At 41.7% G+C, this 20,812-nt stretch overlaps 1 protein-coding gene across 2 annotated transcripts in view; it reads right to left on the bottom strand.

Annotated features, from left to right (window-relative positions):
• LOC121287286 (protein-glutamine gamma-glutamyltransferase 2-like) overlaps positions 1-20,812 on the bottom strand; it is a 72,150-nt gene that overhangs the window by 39,369 nt on the left and 11,969 nt on the right. For both annotated transcript variants that reach the window (XM_041205021.1, XM_041205020.1), the window contains exons 3-6: positions 11,731-11,970; positions 9,970-10,088; positions 6,962-7,090; positions 2,209-2,386 (exon numbers count right to left, since the gene is read on the bottom strand). In XM_041205021.1, the coding sequence (XP_041060955.1) occupies positions 2,209-2,386; positions 6,962-7,090; positions 9,970-10,088; positions 11,731-11,970 (666 nt within the window). The remainder of the gene's footprint in view (positions 1-2,208; positions 2,387-6,961; positions 7,091-9,969; positions 10,089-11,730; positions 11,971-20,812) is intronic.

The raw sequence follows: 20,812 nt of genomic DNA on the forward strand, positions 1-20,812 counted from the left end.
TTAAGCCTATCCTCTAATTTTACCATTTGTACCAGTGTGTGTGTGTGTGATGTATGAAAAGTGGTTGTGATTTACCTAGCTATTTTTTTAAATTCAGGAAACATTTTCAATTAACTTACCTTGTTCTTTGTTTAAACTCAGAAAATTGAACATTTTTGTCTGACTAATTCTTTATAACCTAAAAGCATACATTGTGGACTCCTGCAGAATTGGCAAAGCACACTCACTAAATTCACAAAAAATCCAGTTAGAGTCAGATCTGGAGTGGTAGAATAGGGTCACTTTTATCTCACTTCACGTGGTCGTAACTGAGAGCAGTTCTGATGTCTCTGATGACCTTTTCTCCTATGATATTGAAAAGTAGTGGTGAAAGCAGACATCTTTAGCTAACTCCTTTGCCAAAACTGAACCACTCTGCCTTGTCTCCAAGTACACGCTCCACACCTTTAGCCTGTTCGTAAAGTTTCTGAATGAGCCAGACTCTAGATCCATTCAGGGTTTTCCATAGCTCTGCATGGTTGGTAGTGAGTGAAGAGCCTTTGCGTAGTCTAGAAAGAGTACCCACAATTCCTTGTCATTTTGTTTTTTGACATACTTCTCAATGAAACTTCAAAGATGGCCGCTTGCCTTTCTGGTTCCTCTTCCTGACTTGTTTGGTCCGATGGGAAAGTCAGGATAGATTCCCCACATAGCCCTCAGGTCAGAATTGTAGCTGGGCCCCAGTGATGTGATCAGAATACGAATTGCATATTTAAAGAAGGATCCTGCTGCTGAGATGCCACAGCACCTTCTCAAAAAAGTTCACGGCCTCTGTCGTTATCGCCCATACAGCCAGCAAATGAGGCCAGGCTTCAAATGAGCATTATACCTGACATGTGTTAATTATACTTGCCCTGAGAACTCTCTCTACTGATAATGAGCACAAAACTTTGGAAAAAATGTTCAATTGGCTAAAGCACTAAAACACCTCTTTGCCGGAGTACAGCAATGAACAAACCGCCAAGAGCTATTTACCAAAATGATGTACAAAAAAGGGGTAAAATTGTAAATCCAGTCTATTCTTAGCTCTAGTTATTTGATGATTCAAGTTTGCATAAAGCATCAAATTTCCACTTTGCTGTTATTTATGCAGCTTAATTCAAATCATTTGATATTTTTACTCCAAGACATGGCTTTCAATTTTCTACAGCTGATTCTAAATGGCATAAGCTCAAACATTATTTATAATATACTGAACTCTTTGAAGGCCCACTTCCCCCTTTAATTGGCAAGGTAAATTGCCAAACCTTTGTTATTATGTGATTGTGTGACATTGTAATTTCCATCTAAACTGAGTGCATTCTGAAAACATAAATGCATAAACAGTCAGAGCATTCAGTTAATGAAATATCTATACTCTGTTAAACTACAAATTCCTTCTCCACTACTCCAAGATACCAACAGTGTCTGAAAGAAAGTGAGCTTCAGGCCATAATTTAAGTGCATTGTTCAGGCTACATCAATAGGACATTAAATTAGAAATCACATCAATACCAGCCAATTGGGACAATTTAACTTATAGGAATAAATTGTTGCAGCCATGAGGAGTTACCAGTTCCACCTCACTGCCTCATTTTACTTCATAGCTACCACCTAAATTTTAATCGATTATTGTTCTCAAGAGTACTATTTTTAACTAATGATTTTATACCTACATAACCTCTCACTAAAAGCAATGCAATTATATTTTTAAAAATCAGGAACAATGCCATTACATTTCTGCACTTCATGAGCATTGCTACATAAAACTGGAATAGGTTTACGTCTGAACTGGTCAAAGTAAGTCTCATTCAATACTCAACTATTTACAAAGCCCAGTTGCTTCAAATGAACCGGTTCTGACTGTACTACTCCAGTGAGACCTCATTACTTACACACCAGTAGATGCTGATGGAATAACTCATAAGGAATTCATATAATTGAGGTTTGAAATTTTTTTTAAACAGAAGATATTGGAGCTTCAGATCTTCCTTTAGAAAATTTCCTGACACATTGAAATGTGGAATATTGGTTTTCAACAGGTCTGTGGATATATATTCAATTCTCAATAGAATGGAACCACAATTGTTTTTTTCAACAATTGCCACACAGTCCCATGCCAGTTAGATGTTGATGTTGGCATCTTATACCGTATCTTTAACAAGCCCCATTGCCCAGTCTACTTCATACCTGTGCAGGCCACTGCTGCAAAGACCCAACACTGGCCAAAGCGAACAGGCTGACAGCCCAATTTGTTCCATCGACGAAGGATAGTAATGCTTCCGTTCCACATAGTTGGAGGTACTCCACATGAATAATCAGGGCCCCAGTTACCCTGCAGTATCCCCTTATCATCATTGCAATTCACCTGTAAAGGAGAAATAAATGGTAAAGTATTACACAGAGATACAGGACAATGAGTTAAAAGCAAAATATTGCAGATGCTGGAAATATGGGCCAGAATCTTTGGGTCGGCGAGCGGGGGCGGGACCTGCTCTAAGATGTGTAAAATGTCGCACGGTGACGTCGGGCGTGTGTCCCGACATCACCACGCATCATTCAGATCTTGAGTTCGGCAGGTATGCACCGGAGTTGGCTGTGCGCCTGCTGAGCTGTCAAAAGGCCTATTAAGGCCATTTAAACAGCAATTAAACTAATTAACTGAGCTGCCCATCCAACCTTAAGGTTGGTGGGCAGGCGAGGAGCCCAGGCAGCCTTCGCGTTTGTCATGAAACCTCATGCACTGGTGGTATGAGGTTTCATGAAGACTTTTAAAGTTTAATAAAAATTTTTAATAAAATTCATTGACATGTCCCAGCTCATGTGACACTGGTGCATGAGGGGATATGTCTTAAGTTTTTTTTTAATGAAAATTTTCAAAAATCAAACTAATCTCCAAGGCAGCTCTGTGCCTCAGGGAGATTTCTGCACTCTTTTGCATGCGTGTGTGAAAGAGCGCAGGCCCCGACTCAGCCTACTCACCCCGCCTGCACAGGGAGCACTCAGCGCTTCCGATGCACATCAAGCTGGGTGGGCCTTAATTGGCCTGCCCAGGTAAAATGGCGGTGCACAGCCGATCGTGGGTGGTCCCGTCCAAACCCCCCACCACCGGGAAAAAATTCTCCCTGTGAAGTAAAAAGAGAAAATGCTGCAAATGCTCAGCAGGTCTGACAGCATCTGTGGAGAGAGAAACAGGGTTAACGTTTTGAGTCCACACGACTCTTCTTCACATCTCCATTTCTCTGCTCAGTTTTTCCAGCTTTTTCTGGTTTTAGAACAATGAGTTACTTATGCAAGATGCAGCTTTAATGACTTTTTGTCCTTTATTCTTTCACAGGATGTGGGCATCACTGGCAATACCAGTATTGGTTACCCATCCCTAAATGCCCTTGAACTGAGTGGTTTGCTGGCCATTTCAGAGGGCGGTTAAGAATCAACCACATTGCTGTAGGCCTGGAGTTAGATGTAGGCCAGATCACATAAGGATGGCAGATTTCCTTCCCTAAAAGGAATTAGTGAACTAGATGGGATTTTTATAACAATCAATGATAGTTTCATGGCTTCATTAGTGAAACTAATATTTCAGATTTATTAATTGAATTTAAATTCCACCAGCTGCCATGGTGGGAGTTGAACACATGTCACCATAGAATTAACCTTAGCGACTGGTTACTAGTCCAGTGAGTGACATTACCACTACACCATCATCATCCCATAAAATAGCGTGGAAGAGAGAGCTGTATGAGGTAGCCAAAGAGCTTGACATAAAACACAATTGCAATGATGTATTATAGCTCTGACCGACTGCAATAGAATTAAACAAAATAGAATAGCTCTTTTTTTTCCCTGATGATGAAGAGTCATCAGCTTGAATCATCAACTCTGTTTCTCTCCACAGATGCTGGCTGACCTGCTGAGTATTTCCAACATTTTCTGTTATCTTTCTAAGTTGAAATGGTCATTATGTCTTGAGTAAAAGTTCCTTTGAGAATAACCATTTTGGTTTGGGTGGGGGGGGTCACATGGATGAGGTTGCCAGATAGATGAGGGGAATGTGGGCTTGGAAGATCAGCAGGTCTTAATGGGCCACCTTCCCAAGGCTGGGTCCCTCAATCAGGCACTGAGTGCCTTTGAACAAGAAAAAGCCCCCTGTGAGGCTCCAAGCAAACATGTTTGCTTTTCGATCTCTCAATATGGTGAGTCCCCTATTTGCCACTGGTTGAATAACAGCAGCAGCGGGATGAGGCCCTTAATGAGACATTAATTGCCCACTAAAGGGCTTTAATTACTGTCAGTGCTGAAGGCCATCCATGAGCCTTTTCACCCTGGATTCAATCGAACAGAGGTGGGGAGGTGGCGAGGTATGGTCAAATGCACCCTCCAACCTTGCCTCCAGTAAACATTACATTCTGCTCCCCGTCTCTGCACATGTCAAATATTTTTCCCTTTCCCATATTATTTGGAGTCTGATAACATTTGTAAATTAATTAATAAATTGTTATTCATTTTGCATGTCTAATTCATATTAACACAAATGAATTTTTTAACTCTTGCATTGTAGCAAGTATAACAGTGATTTGTAGACATTGCTTAAGCAGGACTTGTTCAGTATGATTCTGATGTAGCCTTTCCAAAGCTATGTCATTTCAGAAGATGTGGCAAATATTTATTATTCAATTCTTCAGTCCCTCAAGGCCTCTCCAGAACCAATTATGCTTGTTGTAATTATTTTTTGATGGATATAAAGAAAAATAACTCTTGGAGCTGCCTTGCTTGTGAATCTGATTCAATTTTACATTACCCACTCTACTCTTTAAGAAAATAAATGTTTCTAAATTTCTTTCAAACTTCGTTTCCAGATATTGTCATAGAAAAGTCAAAGGCTCCATCCTAACGTAATGCATTTTTTAAAATTCCCTGAGGTATTTGGAGGCAAATGACTTTTGACAGGAATCCCTACGAAATATCATTAGTTAGAAACTTTATGAAGTGTGTTTTTGTGGTGTTGTGGAGATTTGCTCTCAAAGCCCATTAAGTACCAGCATGTAATTTAACGAAAGGAAAATCTGATGCTTTCTATAAAGGGGCATGGATTGCACCCTGCTAGATTTTACTCTGTGTTACATCCAGGCAGTGCTTAACACCAAGCATTAAGGTTGTGAATGTGGCCCCAAGCCTTTTATCTTATTTTCCTTCATTCCTTATCACTTTCCTCTATATATCATACTTGAGTATTAACAAAGTGGTTGGAATGGGTTATTTTAGCTTAAATTTTTTTAATATTTACATTTTTCAGGAACAACCTTCATCCATTTTATAAACTGGACCAAAGAATAGAGCAGATGAAAACTGTAAATACAAGCTTGCCACCAATGGATAACAATCAGTGCTGTAAGGATAACTGCCAGCTGTACAAAATGGTGGCCTGCATCAAGCTGCCCTGAACATAGCAGAAAGATAAATGCAAGACTTCACTTATAAAGCTACCTGTGTGGGATGACAAACCAAGTTTGGATTTTAGTTACAGGTATTGTCGTTATCGTTGCTAAATTTTACTACCAAATCGTGTTTACATGGACCTTGTAGAGCATACAATATAGGAATATTGTGAAAATAGGAACTACTTTTTGTCCCAGACCTAATTCTGTTAGGTGATATTAAGTTTAAATGCCATAAAATTGATATTAATTACCTCACAGAACTTTAGTAAATTCTAACTAAATATCGGGAAATTATCTCCGTCCTCATAGCAGAACAGCGAGAGCTAACATTGAAACCGATGTTGGAACAAACAAAAACGATATATATGAAATCAGGTAATAAGGGAAAGAGATTAAATATAACATAATATTACAAAGTATTACAGTATTATTTGGCTACACATGTACTGAATTGGCAGGAGGCAAAGCAGAATTCTGCAGCAATTATTGCTGTGGTCAAAATGCTGATTATATGTACATCTTGGAAGTTCTTACTGACAATCAATCAACTGGCTTCACAGTTTTGCCTTATTCTAAAGCAAAATAAACAAGCAGGCTTTTGATCATAAATGACAGCCACAACAAGGATAAAATAACAATTGATAATCAGTGTATTTATTTTAGATTTTTGTAAGAGATATTGGATGACAGCTTAGACATTAAAGAGGTGTTTAACATTCTGCCACTTGCAGAATGAGTTATTTCAAATTTTATGCATCGACCAAACCTGCAAACCCAATCACTCTGCACTCTGTGGGCAGGTAACTACATTAATTTATTGATTACCATTATCATTAAAATAATCTGAAAGGTGGAATAGTTTCTGGACTTCCTTTGATCATTTTAGTGTTCTCAGCTACCTCCAGTAGGCTGGAATGTAAATTATTTCCAGACCCTAACTGTCCCGGTCAAACTGGCATGAATGCCAGTGGTCTAAGCTGATGTTCTTTCCTTATATTCTATAGAGACACACACACGCGTTTATTACATACCATCTGGATTTGTGAATTCAGCCTATAGGCACCCAGGTACACGAACCCAAGTCCGCACCTTTTAAGGATTGGCATTAGCACACCCATAGACCACTCAGTTATCATGAAGCTTTGGAGAAGTTTCATCTAGGCTCCATTTGGGTATCAGTAATTAATACTTGTTTACTAGGTCACTTATAATACCATCAGTCATAGTACTTAGATAATGTGCAGCTGTCTCCTTCTTATAGCTGTAACATTCAGAGCAAATCCACAAATTCTATCCTTTCATTACTGTCTTTTACATAAACGGCATTACAGTAATGAAGATTTGAATATGTTGACAAATTAGGATGACTGGAAAAACAGTCAAGTCCATCCAATGGTCATTTGCTACTATAACAGTAAACAAATATATAGAGAACAGTTAATTTCCTCCCTGTGGAGATAATTAAATAATAGAAGTAGAAGGCATTAGATTTCAGCGCTTACCATAGCTGCCACAATCCTGCTGATATAAACAGGATCATGCCTTTGAGAACAATCCTCTTCCTGATTTTTCAGGCAATTCGAGCTGTTATCCAACAGTTTCAGACAAATATCCACAATACCATCTTCAAACTGAAAGCAAGAATCAATAATAAAGTGTAAAGTATCCATCTGTTTTAAGCAGTGAAATTTGCTTCCGTTTAACATCTGTTAGATGCACACCCAATTTAGACAGATTTCCATGCCTGAAATTTTGGTCTATCATATTGATGGGGCAGAAAGCACCTGGTCTTTGGGCTTTTCTTGCAAAAGCTTTTGTCCAAGTTATCTTTATTTTTGTTATTGTCCTTCTGCCTTTATTGGGACTATAGGGTTTGCCAATAAGGACATTGAAGATGACATGTTTAGAGGACGAGTAGGATCTGCAGAGGGATGCCAGATCAAGCTATCTGAGAGATACTTCATGGCTTCCCTGCCCACATCCAAAACCCATGTATTCGCAGGGAGAAGTAACACAGCTCACTTTGGTTCTGAAGAGTCATATGGACTCAAAGCGTTAACTCTGTCTTCCTTTCCACAGATGCTGTCAGACCTGCTGAGCTTTTCCAGCTATTTTTGTCTTTGTTTCACTTTGGTAGACATTGGGCTGGCTGGTACTTTTTCTGGGGAACTTTTGAGAATTGAATGCTTGACTAACCATTGATACTGCAGGGTTCTTTAGATGTAACTTGATCACAGTATGTTCCTTACATTTCAACAGTGCCAACACTTATTGATTGTGAAGTGCTTCTGGGCATGCCAAGGCTGTGAGAGATGCTATGTAAAGTTCGTTCTTTTGTTATATTTTGCTGGTACTGCATGAAGGAAGTAATGTTGCCTGTCTTTACAAGATACCACTAAACTATTTCTTCAGGCTCTATCAAACGTATCAGGGGCAATATTCTCCCCCCGTTGTGGGGGGAAGTGCAGTAGCAGGTGTGGGTGGGCTGCCCTCCGATCAGCGGCCTCGATCGGGTGTGCACCACCATTTTTCGTGGGCGGGCCAATTGAGACCTGTCCAGCGTAACGGGGGGGGGGGGGGGGGGGTGGAAATGGCAAATGCGTAAGTGCGCTCCTTTCGCTCTGAGACTAAGTGCCTCAGAGAGATCAGTTCCCAAAAAGTGAGAAAGTTATTCTTTCGAAAATTTCATCAACCATCCATGTCCCCTCATGTGACAATGTCACATGAGTTGGGACATGGGCATAACTTTAAGTAAAAGTTAACTTAATTTTTAAATTCAGTCATGAAACCTCATCCCGCCCATGGATGAGGTTTCATGCTTTTTCAGGTGACCACCAGCACTCCCGACCTGCCCGTCAACCTTAAGGTTGGATGGACAGGTCCACTAATTGCTTTAATTTCTTTTTGAATGGCCTCAATAGGCCGTTGACAGGTCGGTGGGCGCACAGCTGACTCAGCTGCACCCCCGCCGACCTGAAAGTGCAAATGACGCGGGATGATGTTGGGAGTTCTGCCCAACATCATTCTACGCGTTGGCGAGCAAGCCCCGCCCCTGCTCGCTGACAGAAAAATTCTTGCCACCTGGGAATAACCAGTGAAGCCTGCCTTCTCCGTCACCTTGTAGCTAATGGGCACAGGCCAAGCTGTGCAATCTGCTGCAAGGATACCTGCAGCTACCATGCATCCTGGAGATTGCATGTACCCAGGAATATAAATGTCAGCTGTGGCCGACAATTTGGCTGCGCCCCCTTTCTGGCATGCTGTGAACCTGATCTATGGGAGTGATGCTGTAGTGTGGCACTGGGGACAACCCACATCATAAACATTTCATGCTGCACATCTTTCATTTCAGCAACATTGAGAAAGGGAAGTCAGGCACTGGGCCGCTCCGTCACTTGTCTGCAGCAACTGTTCTTAGATTGGCATGCCTTTTCATGACCTCTCAAAGATTTTCTGAAGTGTTGTTTCCCCTCGGTATGCTCCTCGTTTATTGTTATCCCTTTAGGCCCATTTGAGCTTATTCCCTCTGTGAACAATTAAACAAATAAGCTTAGACTGGGAAAATGAAATGCTACTTGCACTTGAGACGCTGGCAGATATTAAAACAATGGAAAGCAAATTAGAATCAACTTGTACCTGAAGCTGAAAATTGGTCCCTTGACCTTTTTGTGGAGTTTACACAAATCACGATCCAGGCAAAACATTTCTTAGGCCATTCAGCCTCTTGAGGCTGTTCTGATGTTCAACTAGATGCTCGCTGATTTGTACCTCAATTCCATTTTGTTGTCATTGCTCCATATCCCTTAAATACCCTTATCCAATAAAAATCTGTTCTTAGCAACTTAGATACATATTCTTTATTACACAAATATGCCACCATTAAGGTTGACAATACAGGGCTTCCCCAAGACTTTAAAGAGTAGGGAAGAGGTCTAGGTAAACCAAAGAGTAACAGCTAGGTGTATATGATTTATGAGGGACCACGAGTAAACATTAGCATAGAATAAATAAAGCCTCATGGAATCACAGAACCGAAGAAGGAGCCATTAAACTATCCAATTTGTTACACTCCCTTGCTTTTTCCCCATAGCTGAAGCATTCTCCCCTTCAAGTATGCATCCAATTCCCTTTTTCTCCTTATTGAGTCTTTTTCCACCATTCTTTTGGGCAGTGCATTCCAAATCATAACTCATGAAAAATCATTTAAAAAAATCCCCCAACCTGACCTCTGAATCTTTTGCTAATTATCTTAAATCTGTGTCCTCTGGTTATTGACCCTTCCATCACTGGGAACAGTTGCCACGTACTTACTTTAACACCTCTATCAAATCTCCTCTTAAACTTCTTAAGAGTACCTTGCTCTGAATATATAAGGGTGATAAAAGTCCACAATGAAAGCTGAATTGCTAAATTATTACAATTGCCCTTGTGTGGGCACCCATTCATTTTGATTGCCAGTTATTTTTTTTTTCACTGAAATGGAAAAAAAATTATTTAGATTCTTCAGTACCTGCCCAAAATTCCAAGCAATGTGTGAAATTAACTTCTTCGTACCCTGATAGATCAAGCCCTGATCATTCAGTACATATTCTTTGCGTTGATTCTCGAAGTCTAGGAAGACAGCATCGTCTGAAATTTTAAGAAGTCTCAAGGAGGTTAGCTATCCCACAAACATCCAAAGTTACTGTAATTTGAGGCTGCAGGATGAGTCACCTTTCTGAGCTGTGTGTAGATAATAGTACTGCATGGCAGTCAATCCAATTCAATATGTCTCAAATATCTATTATAAATAGTACATGTGAATCAATCCTGTGAGGGATGCCTTGGGGAAACCAACCTAGAGGATTTGCTGTGCACAATATTGCCAAGCAGTTGGCAAGGTAACAACAACAGCTAATAACTTTATAACAACCGCCCACATTAATGAAATAGCTTAACTTAATAACAACACCCACTGATATTAATCAAATATCCTCACACTGATGAGCTTCGAGGATACTTTTGAGGTAAGGGATTTCGGGGTTTTACACACTGCCCTTTCTTTCAGTGGATTTGATTTGAATCCAGTAGAGACTGATGGGATGTAAATTGGGTTGTAAAATGTAAATTGGTTGTGATGTCACTAGGTAAAATAATCTGAAACAAACTTACCTAAATCCAGTCCTGAACTCAAAACTGTTCATAATTCTGCACAAACTGAGAATCTTCAGTTAGAGAGATTCGCAGGATGTTTGGTCTTGGGAGAAGGAATGTATAGTAGAGATCCCAGTTCTGAATTTGCATTTGAGCTATGTTACTTAGGCAGAGTAAGTTCAACTTAAGACTATGGGCAGAATTTTCCCCCCGTTGGGGAGGGAGGAGTTCAGGAGCGGGCGTGCGGAGGCATGCTTCCGATCGGGGGCACGCCGCCATTTTATGTGAGCAAGCCAATTAAGGCCAACCCAGTGTGACGTCCGCAAGGAAGGGCTATGCGATCCCTGTGCGGACAAGGGGGGGAATCCCAAAATCAAGAGTGTGCTCTTTCACGCATGCGCATGAAAGAGCGCACTCATCACCCTGAGGCTAAGTGCTGCCTCAGGGAGGTCAGCTCCGCAATAAAAAAAATCTGAAAAATAGAAGAAAAAAATTTCCCTAACATGTCCCCTCATGTGACACATCCCGCCCATGGATGAGGTTTCATGCTTTTTCTAATGCCCGCCAGGGCTCCCGGCCTACCTGCCAACCTCAAAGTTGGAAGGGCAGGTCCATTAATTACTTTAATGATTTTGTCAATGGCCTCAACTGACCACTGACAGGTCGGTGGGCGCACAGCTGATTCTGCGTCGGGAGTTCCGCCCAATGTCCAATGCCCTCCCACGTCATTTTACATGTAGACGAGCGGGCCCCGCCCCCTGCTCACCGACCAGGAAATCCTGGCTATGTTGGGGCAAGACGTTATTGGTCTTCAATGTATTTCGTACCAACACAGGATAATAAAGAAGGAAGAAAAATGTTTTATTCCCCCAGGCTGCCATTATTTACCTAAGTAAATATCACAAATAAACTCTCAAATATGAGGAACCAAATACCGAGGACTAATGATCAGTCATGCAATTGTTCAAAATGGTTTAAACAAAAAATGTTTAACTGTGATACTCGTTCTCATTATAATTTGATACTTTTAAATTAACAGGATGTGGGCAAGGCCACATTGGTTGCACATGTCTTCTGCACAGTTATACTATCACACAGCTCTAATTTCAAAATGGAATCTATTTAAAAAGCATTTTACCTGAGCACCATGGATTGAAGAGCAAGATGAATTTTCCGAGATCAAACGGCGTAGATTGACCTTGTGTTGTACACAGTTTTAAAGTGTAGTGCCCGATCTTGGCATTGGCAGGTGAGCATATGGACAGGGAGAGTTGGTTCCCAGCACTGCTTACAAGGGCAGCATTCCACTTACTTTCATCCAGTGAATTTGACAGCGGAAACTGGGCCTTAGTTCCAGATGTTACTGAAGGTGCCAAACCTGAAAGAAAAAAAGGCAGAAATTTACTGAATTCAGAAAATGAATTAGAGTCTTAGCACAAATGGTATTACTGAGAGCTTATCATGTAGCCGTTCAAAAGGATTATAGTATATCGTCAAAAGTGACCAAACTCTTTCACCAGCTAATAATTGTCAGCTTTTATTACAGGTAGCTGTTGCCTTCTAAATAAATTATTGCCCAACAATTGCATATATAATTTTTTCTTTTTCCTTTCCAACAACATACTTATTTTTTCCTTTGGATTTTCTTCCCATGTGTCAATCAGTCCCCAGGCAGGAGAGCAGACAGGTTATTAGCTCTCAGGTCTCTGCTCTTCTGCAATTGAGAGGTGAAAAGCTACAACGTAATTCACTTAACAATTCCCTCCCCTCTATGTGAGGAAACATTTCACTTCTAATCGACATCTCTTCCAGTACCTTGGCCATGCCCAGTGATTTATGACGACGTACCTATTAAATGTCATATGCTGAGCCACCCCAAATTTCTTTTACCTTTCTCATGTTCTGTCTACCAGTAGCAGTCATTGACCATCTTGCAATGTCACTTATCAAAGAAGGTGGAAAGACCCACTGGACCACGGACGAGCTATTACTGATGTCACCCTGTAATAATATTCCTAATGTAGCACCAATCAGTTGATTTCTCCCTCTCTTCTCTCTCACTACTTGAGGGTGATTGGCCCAGTCAGATACTTATAAAAGATGTTGGCTCTGGCTCAATGGCGACACTCTTATCTTCGAGTCAGACTGTCGTCACTTGAAGCGCCATGCCAGACACTTAAGCATATAATCTGCTGCACTTTGAGGTTTTGTCTCTCTGATTGAGAACTAAGGCTCTCTTTGGTTTCCCAGATGGATGTAGTAGGTCACAAGGTAGATAAGCATGAACATCTGTTGTGACAGCATCAGCAGTAAAGAAACAAAAGTGACCGGAATTGAACATTGGCACATTCAGCTTAAATAAATTGCTGTATTTCTAAATTCTGTATAAAACAACAAACTTTGGGGAATTTATTGCTCCAAAGCAATAAAAAGGTCTTGGGATTTAAATGATGCAAGCTATCAACACATTCACAAGGCATGGCAGAGTCTGTAATACTATAACCACTTGCTTCATAAAGCACCTATAATAGCAAAACATCCCAAGGGGCTTTGCAGGAGTGTTATCGACTATTGCTTTTGCTTAGAAATAATCATATACAATAAAATGTTTAGAAGCAAAATGCCTTTTAGAAGTTAAGTAAAAGTTCATATGAATTTTGCCTTGTCAGCAGGCAGCTTTGAGACCACACAGCCCACAGTATCAAGGGCATAGTTAGTGCTTTATTCAGTTTAGTGACCAGGCCTTGCCCCACCAAAACTGAGGTTGTGGCTGCAACCACTAGGACTGACCAGTGTGTTTACAAGGCAGCCTTAATCACCGAAACCACAAAGGGAAAGGCATGATCTTACAAACGGATTTATTTATCCACTGCTCAATGGCAAACTTCCAGGATAAGGCCATCATGGACCTGGAGAATGTACTAACAAACCTGCTGAAGGACCTGAGCCAAGTGGGTATTTAAGGCCAGCTTCCGGATCATTAAAGAAACAAGGTCCAATATTGTGTCAAGTTAGTAATCATATTCTGAATAAGGGGGTTCAGAAAGACCAGGCACCCTATGTGACTCTGAGTTTTGTCTTTTAAACATTAACACTCCAAGAATTAAGCGTATGATTCAGCTTGAAATTCTACTTTTGGAGATGCTATTTTGTCATGTGGTTGGGGTCTAGGTGGGGTTCCTTGGGGTTTGTCTACTCTCTGAAAGTAAGCTGCTCAAGACTGTAATTTGTTCAAACCATTGCTTTTTATTTACAGTTTCTATGTACATACTGGGAACGCTGCACGACGTTGGAACTTCTTCTCCGTCCAGATCTCTGTTACTCAACCATGTAGTATTACATCATCATTTCATCTGCATCATGTGCTCCTGTTAACCCTTTACTCTACATCTCCCCCCAAGTCTTCTTCCCAATTATAAATAACCTTCTACAATTGCCATCCTTCAAATGAGACACCTAGAAGCATCCATCTGGTGTTCTGCATTTGGCTCAGGAGAATTTTCAAGACCCCATTGCACTATTTGAATTGAAGCAGGTAGCTTTCCCAGAGGCATGGTAAAATACCCTGCCTATTGACATCAGTACATTTACTACTACTGATGATATAATAATTGTACTGCTCATTTTGTCATTGCCGTTTGTGGAAATTTCTGTGGGCTGCTGGTTTTGCTTAGTAACAGTCTCGGCAACACAAAGCAATTCATTGATGTGCAACAGTTACAGACATTTTTCCACAGAGCAGCCATTTTATTTTGTTCATTTTCCTCCCTGGCTTCTTCAAATTACCTAGATCCTGAACTGAATACAGATATGATTTAAACCTAATCCCCATTTAGCATGTTGAGAAAGTTTCCAATTAGTCAGACCATCATCTTAAACATAACAACATACAGGATGGAGCAATGTGTCTATATCAAGCTGCAAACAAACTCATTTTCAATATGAATGACAAGATTCTGGCCCCAGAACTACCTATTATCTTGGGAGGCAGACAGCCTTCAATTTATAAAAACAAAAAACTGCGGATGCTGGAAATCCAAAACAAAAACAGAATTACCTGGAAAAACTCAGCAGGTCTGAGAGCATCGGCGAAGAAAAGAGCCGAAGTTTCAAGTCCTTATGACCCTTCCACAGAACTGAGCGAATATAAGGAGAGGGGTGAAACATAAGCTGCTTTAAGGGGGGTGGAGGAGAAGTTGGGGGTGGTGTGGTTGTAGGGACAAGCAAGCAGTGATAGGAGCAGATAATCAAAAGATGTCACAGACAAAAGAACAAAAGAACATAGAGGTGTTGAAGGTGGTGATATTATCTAAACGAATGTGCCAATTAAGAATGGATGGTAGGGCACTCAAGGTATAGCTCTAGTGGGGGTGGGGTAGAAAGACTAGCAGGGCATAAAAGATTTAAAAATAATAGAAAGAGGTGGGAAAAGAAAAATCTATATAAATTATTGGAAAAAATAAAAGGAAGGGGGAAGAAGCAGAAAGGGGGTGGGGATGGAGGAGGGAGTTTAAGATCTAAAGTTGTTGAATTCAATATTCAGTCCGGAAGGCTGTAAAGTGCCTAGTTGGAAGATGAGGTGCTGTTCCTCCAGTTTTCGTTGGGTTTCACTGGAACAATGCAGCAAGCCAAGGACAGACATGAGGGAAAGAGAGCAGGGTGGAGTGTTAAAATGGCAAGCGACAAGGAGGTTTGGGTCATTCTTGCAGACAGACCGCAGGTGTTCTGCAAAGCGGTCGCCCAGTTTACGTTTGGTCTCTCCAATGCAGAGGAGACCGCGTTGGGAGCAATGAATGCAGTAGACTAAGTTGGGGGAAATGCAAGTGAAATGCTGCTTCACTTGAAAGGAGTATTTGGGCCCTTGGACGGTGAGGAGAGAGGAAGTGAAGGGGCAGGTGTAGCATCTTTTGCGTGGGCATGGGGAGTTGCCATAGGTGGGGGTTGAGGAGTAGGGGGTGATAGAGGACTGGTCCAGGGTGTCCCGGAGGGAACAATCCCTACGGAATGCCACCGGGGGGTTGAAGAGAAGATGTGTTTGGTGGTGGCATCATGCTGGAGTTGGCGGAAATGCCGGAGGATGATCCTTTGAATGCGGAGGCTGGTGGGGTGATAAGTGAGGACAAGGGGGACCCCATCATGTTTCTGGGAGGCAGGAGAAGGCGTGAGGGCAGATGCGTGGGAGATGGTCCGGACACGGTTGAGGGCCCTGTCAACGACTGTGGGTGGAAAACCTCGGTTAAGGAAGGAGGACATGTCATAGGAACTGTTTTTGAAGGTAGCATCATCAGAACAGAGGTGAAAGAACTGAGAGAATGGGATGGAGTCTTTACAGGAAGCGGGATGTGATGAGCTGTAGTCGAGGTAGCTGTGGGAGTCGGTAGGCTTGTAATGGATATTGGTGGACAGTCTATCACCAGAGATTGAGACAGAGAGGTCAAGGAAGGGAAGGGAAGTGTCAGAGATGGACCATGTGAAAATGATGGAGGGGTAGAGATTGGAAACAAAATTAATACATTTTTCCAAGTCCCGACGAGAGCGTGAAGCAGCACCAAAGTAATCATCGATGTACCGAAGAAAGAGTTGTGGGAGGGGGCCGGAGTAGGACTGGAACAAGGAATGTTCCACATACCCCATAAAGAGACAGGCATAGCTGGGGCCCATGCGGGTACCCATAGCCACACCTTTTATTTGGAGGAAGTGAGAGGAGTTAAAGGAGAAATTGTTCAGTGTGAGAACAAGTTCAGCCAGACGGAGGAGAGTAGTGGTGGATGGAGATTGTTCAGGCCTCTGTTCGAGGACGAAGCTAAGGGCCCTCAGACCATCCTGGTGGGGGATGGAGGTGTAGAGGAATTGGACGTCCATAGTGAAGAGGAAGCGGTTGGGGCCAGGGAACTGGAAATTGTTGATGTGACGTAAGGTGTCAGAGGAATCACGGATATAGGTGGGAAGGGACTGGACAAGGGGAGAGAGAAGGGAGTCAAGATAACGAGAAATGAGTTCCATGGGGCAGGAGCAGGCTGACACGATCGGTCTACCAGGACAGTTCTGTTTGTGGATTTTGGGTAGGAGGTAGAAGCGGGCCATCCGAGGTTGGGCGACTATCAGGTTGGAAGCTGTGGGAGGAAGATCTCCAGAGGAGATGAGGTCAGTGACAGTCCTGGAAACAATGGCTTGATGTTCAGTGGTGGGGTCATGGTCCAGGGAGAGGTAGGAGGAAGCGTCTGCGAGTTGACGCTCAGCCTCCGCGAGGTAGAGGTCAGAGCGCCAGACAGCAACAGCACCACCCTTGTCAGCGGGTTTGATGACAATGTTGGGGTTGGACCTGAGAGAATGGAGTGCAGTAAGTTCAGAGAGAGACAGATTAGAATGGGTGAGAGGAGCAGAGAAATTGAGACGTCTAATGTCATGCCAACAGTTCTCAATGAAAAGATCAAGAGAAGGTAAGAATCCAGAGGGAGGGGTCCAGGTGGAGGGAGAATATTGGAGGCGGGTAAAAGGATCCATTGAACAGGGAGAGGACTCCTGCCCAAAGCAGTGAGCCCGGAGACGAAGACAGCGGAAGAAGAGTTCAGCATTGTGGCGAGCCCGAAATTCATTGAGATGAGGGCGTAAGGGTATGAAACCAAGTCCTTTGTTGAGCACTGAACATTCAGTGTTGGAGAGGGTAAGGTCAGGGGGTATAGTGAATACACGGCCGGGGCTGGGATTGGAAGATGGGGTGGGGACGGAGAAACAGGCAGGGGTGGAGGGTCCTAGATGGGTGTTGGTGTCGATGAGTTGTTGGAGCTTGCGTTCCTTAACACTTGAGAGAAAGAGAAAAAGTTTCTTGTTGAGGCATCGGATAAGACGAAGAATAAAATGAAACTGGGGGCACGCGCAGCTTTGAAAAAGGGTGCGGCGGTGCTGCTGGAGTTCATAGTTTATGTTCATAGCCCAATAATCCCTATGTACATTTTTCACAAAAATAAACTCAATTTCTGATTTTTTTTGTTGCTGTTGTTGTCTTGATCTCTTTTAACATATCAAATTAACGTAAGATCTCAGACAGTAGAATGACAAATTAAGCAATAGTGTGATATGGGCAAGCTGTTAACATAGCAAGATGCTAGCAGCTATTTTAATTCCAGCTACAGACTCACAAAACATTGATCATTGTTTTTATTGATCAAACAAAGCACAGTCCAAATTAAACAAACTAAGATACTGAAAAAAATCCCAATTAGTTTCCTTGTCTTTTTTGATGTTCCTTTAAAAATAAAACATTCATTTTGAGACCCAGAAAGAGTTAATTTGTGCAATGCCTTTGCTGGTGTAGGTACCCCATAGCCTGATATGGCTACTTCTTGTTCTAGTGCGGGTTTTCCATGTTCTGCTCTGGGTACTTGACACTATGGTGTGGTTTTTCCATATTTTGGTGTGGTTTTCTATCTTCTGACATGGGTACTTAATATTCTGGGGGTTGTTCATGTTCTGGTATAAGTTTTGGTCTGGAATCCAGCTGAATAAAAGCAATCAAATTTCACCTCCATAGATGAAATCTGGCGGAGTGCTAAACCAGAGGCAAAGATTAAATTTAATGTTGATCTAAGTTTCAAATCTGTTTGTTTAAAGTGTCCCCTTGAGTCATTCTGGTGCAACAGGCCTCAAACACTATGTACAGACATTGAAAGTTAATGCTTTCAGTGGGTCTTGGGCCAACTTGGTGATGTCAAAGATAAACATAGGCATGTAGACTCAGGAAATAATGGAAACATTGAAAAAAAGTGACCTGAACAGACTTGGAAAAGTTGGAAAAAGAAGTGAATAATCAAAATAGGCACCAATGTAGCAGCAGTGTGATGAAGCAATCATGGTGGGAAGGATTTAAAAAGACCAGCGGATTGGGAAATGAATACAGAGGCAGAGTAAAGCTCCTTATTCTTTACTTCAAAAATACAGATTAACATCAGCCTCAGAAGAACTACCTACCCCATCCAAACAATCCAAAGTTTTCTATTTCAATGGTGGCCATCCTTAAGATCACCGTATGCCTGGAGATTCATGTCTCAATTTAACCCCATCTATTAACAGTGATAGGCCAGGAAATTGGGTTTAAACTCTCTCAAAATCATTTCATGTAGGACCCATGCAATCAGCCTCACAAAATGGAGACTTCCCCATCTCCATCAGACTGTGCTGGCTGAACCCAGGAATCTGGAATGAAAGCAAAATAATGTGGATGCTGGAAACCTGAAATAAAAACAAAATGCTGGAAATACTCAACCGGTCAGGCAGCATCTGTGGACAGAGAAACAGAGTTAATGTTACAGGTCGATGATCTTTAATCAGAACTACTAATAATAATCTGGAGAACATTGCTACCCATGAGTTGTTGAAGTTTTTGATCCTTCACATCTGAAAGATAGAAAAATGTTTTTTGTTAAAATGTCGGCTGAGATATGAAGGATAAAATTAAACTGTAGGTCAGGACAGCTTTGAGATAGACTGAGTTGGGGCTGTTGAAGAGAGAGGTTAGGAGTATGCATGTGACAGTGCATGCCATCATCAACCTGAAACCTTAAGTCTGTTTCTCTCCACAGATGCTGCCTAACCTGCTGAAATTTCCAGCATTTTCTATTGAAGTTCTAGCATCTGCAACATTTGTTTTGCTTCTAGTGTTTAATTCATTGCCACTTCTCTTCCACAAATGCCCACCTTGAAGAAGTTCTGCTCTTCTCTCTGACAGGATTTCCATTTGTCTGTTTTACCTTGTTCACCTTCAGTGCTTTCCATTTCTTTCCTTGTGTTTGATCAGGTATCTCTGACTTACATAGCCACATCTCCTTCCTTAGCAACTAGCTCCGGTCCCAACTTATTCCACATAGGCTACAACTGAAATTCCACTCTTGGTGTTTTTGGTCCACATTCAACGTTCATCAAACAGCTTTTCTCGTTACTTCCTAAGATCCACACTCAACACTATTAACCATCACATGAACACTCTGTATCTCTCTCATGAACACTCCATTCCTCTCTCTTCAGTAGCATAGACTCACTCTTTCACAAAGCTACTCCTAGTCTGCAGTTTCACTTCATCCTTTGCCTTATCTGTTGCTTTAGCCAAGAACTTTTTCTCTTCCTTTCTGGGATGTGAAGGATCACAAGCTTGAACAGTTCATGGGTAAAATGTCCCTTCTTTCATAAGCAGTTCTGATTTAAGGCCATTAACCTGTTTCTCACTACACAGATGCTGTCTAACCTGCTGAGTATTTCCAGCATTTTCTGTTTTTATTCTGAAATGAAAGAACTGAAGACATGAAGGAACATTGACGATTCAGCCCTTGAGCCTGTTCTGCCATTGAATTAAAACATGCCTGATCTGTCCCGATCAGCTCCACTTACATGCCTTTGCTTCATGTCCCTCATGCTCAAATAAATCTGCAAATCTCAATCTTGAAATGTCAATTGACCCACCATCCACAGCCTTTTGGGGATAGGAATTCTAAATTTCCTCTGGTCTCTGTGTAAAAAAAATGTTTCCCAATTTCACTGCTGACTGGTTGAACAGTTGCTGGTTTGTTTCTATATACAAATATGTCTGAATAACATGCCCATTTTGTAAACTAGACTGGGCTCTCAAACTTCAAATTTCAGCTTCAACTTTTCACAATCTCAGTGCGAAACCAAGGCTAAATTAAACTATCCTTGTCGTTCATGACAGCCTGCGCTTCGGAATTAAAAGTCCTTCAGTATGAATTATCTGATAAATAAATATTTTAAGCATGAAGGGTGCAGGAGCAGGGAGATGTGGGTGTATATATGCATAGGCATTGAAGGTGGCAGGACAGGGTTGAGAGAGTGGTTAATAAAGTATACAGTATCTTACGCTTTATTACTGGGGCTGTAGAGCACAAGAGCAAAGAGGTTTTGTATAAAACACTGGTTCAGCCTCAACTGGAGTAGCGTATTGCATTCAGTTTTGAGCACCAACTTTAGGAAAGCTGTGAAGACATTAGAGAGTGTGCAGGAAAGGTTCATGAGAATGGTCCCGGGGTGAAGAACTTCCGTTATGTAGATAGATTAGAGAAGTTGAGACTGTTTTCCTTGGTGAAGGCAAGTTTGAGAGAAGATTTGATAGAGGTACTCAAAATCATGAGCGGTCTGGACAGAGTAGGTAAGGAAAAAATTGTTCCCACTGGTGGAAGAACCAAGAACAGGAGGACAAAGATTTAAGGTAATTG

The sequence above is a fragment of the Carcharodon carcharias genome, chromosome 14 (genome assembly GCF_017639515.1).
Source record: "Carcharodon carcharias isolate sCarCar2 chromosome 14, sCarCar2.pri, whole genome shotgun sequence".
Taxonomy (NCBI): domain Eukaryota; kingdom Metazoa; phylum Chordata; class Chondrichthyes; order Lamniformes; family Lamnidae; genus Carcharodon; species Carcharodon carcharias.